Raw genomic sequence first — 5,882 nt, forward strand, 5'->3', positions numbered from 1 at the left:
TGTGATGACAGGTGTCTAGGTACCGCTTTCTTAATGATTTTCAATATCTATTGATTTATTGTCATGGCTTTCCCTCCCCCTTTTACATCCTTGGCTTTATGAAGGAGCCGAGGAACAGATTTTGCACTAGAGGCTGATTCTTTATTCCAATACTGAAAAGAACTAATAAAAATAATCACTTGGCTTTTAAGCAGAGAGCTTCCATTTACAGTATTTCACCCTTCCCCCCCTTCTAAGCCCCTTGTTATCTAACATAATGGTTAGAATACATTTCCGTCTCTCCTCTTAATAATTTCATGCATTAACATCCTCTTCACACACCACACACCACACACGCACACGCACACGCAGGCACGCACAGCAAAAGGAAAAGAGGCAGCAGAAATCTCAGCTGTACTTCTAGCCCTTTTAAAAAGTTTGCTCTGTAAATTGGAATGAGGTCAGATTTGGAGCTTCTCATTGCACGCGGAGATTATTATTGCATCGGGTTCCAAGCCAATGGGAAGCCCAGGGGAGGGGCTTGGCTCAAGGAAGCGTTGGTTACAGCGGCTGATTGGCCGCGGCCAAGACTGGGAAAGGATAAAGAGACGCGAGGCGGAATTGGGGTCTGCTCTAAGCTGCAGCAAGGGAAACAGTGTGTGAGGGGAAGAGGCCTGTTTCGCTCCCGGGTCTCTAGTTCTTGCACGCTCTTTAAGAGTCTGCATTGGAGGAACTCTGCCATTACCAGCTCCCTTCTTACAGAAGGGAGGGGGAAACATACATTTATTCATGCCAGTCTGTTGCATGAAGGCTTTTTGGCTTCCTACCTTGCAACAAAATAATTGCACAAACTCCTCAGTACCGATTCCGCCCACAGAGAGTCCTGGAGCCAGAGTCTTTTCTGCTTTGCATTGTAGGAGAGGGACTAAGTGATAGAGACTATGTCGCTTTCCTGAGCTCCTGAGAGCGCTCGTGAACTGGAATCAACTGCTTCAGGGGAAGGAAAAAAAAAAAAAAAACAGACTTGCCTGGGAGGCGGCGAAAAACTTGCATTCGAAGCTTCAGCAACCAGCATTCAAGAAACTCCTCTCCACTTTTAGCACGGTCTCCAGGACTCAGGAGCCGAGAGACAGCGCAAACTGCGGCGCGGTGAGAGAGAGAAGAGCGAGAGAGAGAGGGAGGGAGACTCTCCAGCCTGGGAACTATAACTCCTCTGCAAGAGGCGGAGTACTCCCGCCCCGCATCTTTTGGAGACTTTTCTCTCTTCGCCCACCTCCGCCCCGGCCGGGAGTTGAGCCGACCGCTCGGCCGCCGCGCGCGTCCCCCAACTCGGCGTGCGCTTGGCCCCGGGAGCCGAGAGGGCCCGGCGATTGCGCCGCGGCCGCCGCAAGGGTGTGAGCGCGCGTGGGCGCCCGCCGAGCCGGGGCCATGGTGCAGCAAACCAACAACGCCGAGAACACGGAAGCGCTGCTGGCCGGCGAGAGCTCGGACTCGGGCGCCGGCCTCGAGCTGGGCATCGCCTCCTCCCCCACTCCCGGCTCCACCGCTTCCACGGGCGGCAAGGCCGACGACCCGAGCTGGTGCAAGACGCCGAGCGGGCACATCAAAAGGCCCATGAACGCCTTCATGGTGTGGTCGCAGATCGAGCGGCGCAAGATTATGGAGCAGTCGCCCGACATGCACAACGCCGAGATCTCCAAGCGGCTGGGCAAACGCTGGAAACTGCTCAAAGACAGCGACAAGATCCCTTTCATTCGGGAGGCGGAGCGGCTGCGTCTCAAGCACATGGCTGACTACCCCGACTACAAGTACCGGCCCAGGAAGAAGGTGAAGTCCGGCAACGCCAACTCCGGCTCCTCGGCCGCCTCCTCCTCCAAGCTGGGGGAGAAGGGCGACAAGGTCGGTGGCAACGGCGGGGGCGGCCACGGGGGCGGCGGCGGTGGCGGGAACGGCAACGCGGGGGGAGGAGGCGGCGGCGCGAGCGGCGGCAGCGCCAACTCCAAACCCGCGCAGAAAAAGAGCTGCGGCTCCAAAGTGGCGGGCGGCGCGGGCGGCGGGGTCGGCAAGCCCCACTCCAAGCTCATCCTGGCGGGCGGCGGCGGGGGCGGCGGGAAAGCGGCGGCCGCCTCCTCCTCCTCTTTCGCGGCCGAGCAGGCTGGGGCCGCCGCCCTGTTGCCCCTAGGCGCCGCCGCCGCCGCGGCTGCCGACCACCACTCGCTGTACAAGACGCGGACTCCCGGCGCCTCGGCCTCGGCGGCGGCCTCGGCCTCCGCCGGCCTCGCGGCCCCGGGCAAGCACCTGACCGAGAAAAAGGTGAAGCGCGTCTACCTGTTCGGCGGCCTGGGCGCGTCGTCCTCGCCCGTCGGCGGCGTGGGCGCGGGCGCTGACCCCAGCGACCCCCTCGGCCTATACGAGGAGGGGGGCGCCGGCTGCTCGCCCGACGGGCCGAGCTTGAGCGGCCGCAGCAGCGCCGCTTCGTCGCCGGCCGCCGGCCGCTCGCCCGCCGACCACCGTAGCTACGCCAGCCTGCGCGCCGCCTCGCCCGCCCCGTCCAGCGCGCCCTCGCACGCGTCCTCGTCGGCCTCGTCCCATCATTCCTCCTCCTCCTCGTCCTCCTCCTCCTCGGGCTCGTCGTCCTCGGACGACGAGTTCGAAGACGATCTGCTCGACCTGAACCCCAGCTCAAACTTTGAGAGCATGTCCCTGGGCAGCTTCAGCTCGTCGTCGGCGCTGGACCGGGACCTGGATTTTAACTTCGAGCCTGGCTCCGGCTCGCACTTCGAGTTCCCGGACTACTGCACGCCCGAGGTGAGCGAGATGATCTCGGGAGACTGGCTGGAGTCCAGCATCTCCAACCTGGTCTTCACCTACTGAAGGGCGCGCGGGCTGGGAGAAGAGGGCCGGGGGACGGGGGAGGGGGGCAGAGAGGAAAGAGAAAAAAAGAAAAAAAAAAGCGGACAGAGAAAGAGTTGCAAGAGAAAAGGGAAAAAGAAAAAAAAAAAAGGAAAAAGGAAAAGGAAAAAAAAAAGTGAGCAGGGCCGGCTTGGGCCGCGTCCCGGTGGTCGGAGAGCAGCGCGGCGGCGTTTGGGGACCCGCGCTCCCATCCCCCACCTCCCCGGCCGGAGGGACGCGGCGGAGGCGGAGGTAGACAGGGGCGACCTTTTATTGTTGTTCTTGATGTTGTTGTTGATGGCGAAAAAGCGACTTCGAGTTTCCTCCCCTTTGCTTGAAGAGACCCCCCCCCGCCCCGCACCGCTTCCAACGAGCTTCCGGACTTGTCTGCACCCCCGGCCAGAAGCCGAGTTGGTAGTTTTCTAAGAGACTGAAGGAATCTCGTTCCTCTCTCATCGCCCCCTTGGTATTTTATATTTGGTTTTTTTTTTGATCCGGAGAGGAGGAGAAAAAAAAAAAATCCAACGCGCCCCCGGGGCGTTTTGTTCTCAGCATCCCCGCCCCCATACTTCTTCGCCAACACACCCCCCCCCCCCCCCCCCCGCGCAAGAAGACAGAAGGCTCCGGGGAGTCGAATTTGACCGACGGCAGATGTTGGAGGGTCGCACGGACCCGAGCGCCGGGACTGAGAGACTCCACGCTGGCGAATTCCCGTTTTGTTTTTGGAGGGGTTTTTTTTTTTTCTTGCCCCTGCAGCCGGAGGAGGAGATGTTGAGTGACCGGCGCTCGGAAATGACCCAGGAACCTAGTTGGAAAGCCACACCAGCCAGGGCGAGGGGCGGGGAGGAGAAAGACACGAACTGGACAGGGGCGAATAATAAAACTGAAATGGATTTGCACGTTGGGGAGAAGGTGGCGGCGTCTCCTGGGCCTCCGCCTCCCGCATCTCTGAAATCAGTGAGGTGAGACTTCAAGGCCCGCAGGCGCGGAGGAGAGGAGACTGTTTGATGTGGTACCGGGGCAGTGGAGGGCGAGTGGTGTCGGGGGGAAAAAAAAAGGTTTTTTGCTTCTCTTAATCGGAATCGTGATGGTGTTGGATTATTTCACTGGTGGGGTTAATATAGCATGTTATCCTGTCTATCTTTTAAAGATTTCTGTATAAGACTGTTGAGCAGTTTTTAAAATAGTGTAGGATAATATAAAAAGCAGATAGATGGCGCTATGTTTGATTCCTACGACAGAAATTATCACCAGCTTTTTTTCATTCTTAACTCTTTAAAGGATTCAAACGCAACTCAAATCTGTGCTGGACTTTAAAAAACAATTCAGGACCAAATTTTTTCTCAGTGTGTATGTGTTTATTCCTTATAGGTGTAAATGAGAAGACGTGTTTTTTTCCCTCACCGATGCTCCATCCTCGTTTTTTTTTTCTTTTTTTTTCCTTGTAAATGTAATCAGATGCCATTTTATATGTGGACGTATTTATACTGGCCAAACATTTTTTTTCTTATTTTGTCCCTTTCTTCTTTCTTTTGCTTTTTTTTTCTTTTTCCTTCCTTATTTACTCCTTCCTTCCTTCTTTTCTTTCATTTTTTTTTTTTTTTGTAGTTGTTGTTACCCACGCCATTTTACGTCTCCTTCACTGAAGGGCTAGAGTTTTAACTTTTAATTTTTTATATTTAAATGTAGACTTTTGACACTTTTAAAAAAACAAAAAAAGACAAGAGAGATGAAAACGTTTGATTATTTTCTCAGTGTATTTTTGTAAAAAATATATAAAGGGGGTGTTAATCGGTGTAAATCGCTGTTTGGATTTCCTGATTTTATAATAGGGCGGCTGGTTAATATCTCACAGTTTAAAAAAATCAGCCCCTAATTTCTCCATGTTTACACTTCAATCTGCAGGCTTCTTAAAGTGACAGTATCCCTTAACCTGCCACCAGTGTCCATCCTTCGATCTCAGTCCTATAAAAAGGGTGAGGAGAATTAGCCAAACACTGTATGATTTTAAGAAAAACAAATTTTTTAAGCAAAATACTGTTTTATCCAGAGGCTTTAAAACTGGGGCATTTACAGCAAAAAGGGATCCTGTAGCTTTAACTTGTAAACCACATCTTTTTTGCACTTTTTTTATAAACAAAAACGTGCCGTTTAAACCACTGGATCTATCTAAATGCCGATTTGAGTTCGCGACACTATGTACTGCGTTTTTCATTCTTGTATTTGACTATTTAATCCTTTCTACTTGTCGCTAAATATAATTGTTTTAGTCTTATGGCATGATGATAGCATATGTGTTCAGGTTTATAGCTGTTGTGTTTAAGATTGAAAAAAGTGGAAAACATCTTTGTACATTTAAGTCTGTATTATAATAAGCAAAAAGATTGTGTGTATGTATGTTTAATATAACATGACAGGCACTAGGACGTCTGCCTTTTAAGGCAGTTCCGTTAAGGGTTTTTGTTTTTAAACTTTTTTTTGCCATCCATCCTGTGCAATATGCCGTGTAGAATATTTGTCTTAAAATTCAAGGCCACAAAAAACAATGTTTGGGGGAAAAAAAAAGAAAAAAATCATGCCAGCTAATCATGTCAAGTTCACTGCCTGTCAGATTGTTGATATATACCTTCTGTAAATAACTTTTTTTGAGAAGGAAATAAAATCAGCTGGAACTGAACCCTAAATCTTGACTTTTGTCATTATTATGCCCAGAGCCTAAGATTGGAAGGGCCCTATGGTTTCTAGAAACTACACCATCTGCCTTAGCTTTGAAACAAGTGAGTTTCAGAGAGACCTGTTAAATGCCATCTTATTGAGGAATAATTACTAAGTTCCTCTCGCCAAGATTCTGCAGGCCCTAACCCTGAAAGGATGCTGTCAGCTGAGTATGTGTCAACTGTACATGCTTTCTAGGAATTTTCTGAGTTTACCCCATTTAAATAAGCACCCTTTGTCTTGAATTTTAAAAACGGGGGAGGGGCAACACGAACAGAATTCCTTACAGATGAAAC

At 51.5% G+C, this 5,882-nt stretch overlaps 1 protein-coding gene and 1 long non-coding RNA gene across 2 annotated transcripts; both read left to right on the forward strand.

The window, feature by feature from the left end:
- The first annotated feature begins 253 nt into the window (after positions 1–253).
- On the forward strand, positions 254–3,310 carry SOX4 (SRY-box transcription factor 4). The gene is made up of 2 exons (XM_033863890.2): positions 254–2,787; positions 3,212–3,310. Exons 1-2 carry the CDS (start codon positions 1,408–1,410, stop codon positions 3,287–3,289), a joined length of 1,458 nt encoding a protein of 485 aa, XP_033719781.1. The 5' UTR covers positions 254–1,407; the 3' UTR covers positions 3,290–3,310.
- A 298-nt stretch (positions 3,311–3,608) lies between these two features.
- LOC141279693 (uncharacterized) lies at positions 3,609–5,555 on the forward strand. The gene is made up of 2 exons (XR_012334359.1): positions 3,609–3,833; positions 4,243–5,555. It is a non-coding gene; the product is annotated as an uncharacterized lncRNA (long non-coding RNA).
- Positions 5,556–5,882: the final 327 nt, after the last annotated feature.

Source organism: Tursiops truncatus, chromosome 10 (assembly GCF_011762595.2).
Source record: "Tursiops truncatus isolate mTurTru1 chromosome 10, mTurTru1.mat.Y, whole genome shotgun sequence".
Taxonomy (NCBI): Eukaryota; Metazoa; Chordata; class Mammalia; order Artiodactyla; family Delphinidae; genus Tursiops; species Tursiops truncatus.

What these genes read in the sequence shown, in the direction of transcription:
- SOX4 (XM_033863890.2), top strand. Translation starts at nt 1,408, where the DNA reads ATGGTGCAGCAAACCAACAACGCCGAGAACACGGAAGCGCTGCTGGCC. An exon ending in CGGACTACTGCACGCCCGAG is followed by an intron (nt 2,788 to 3,211) that starts GTGAGCGAGATG and finishes CTTTGCTTGAAG; the next exon opens with AGACCCCCCCCCGCCCCGCA.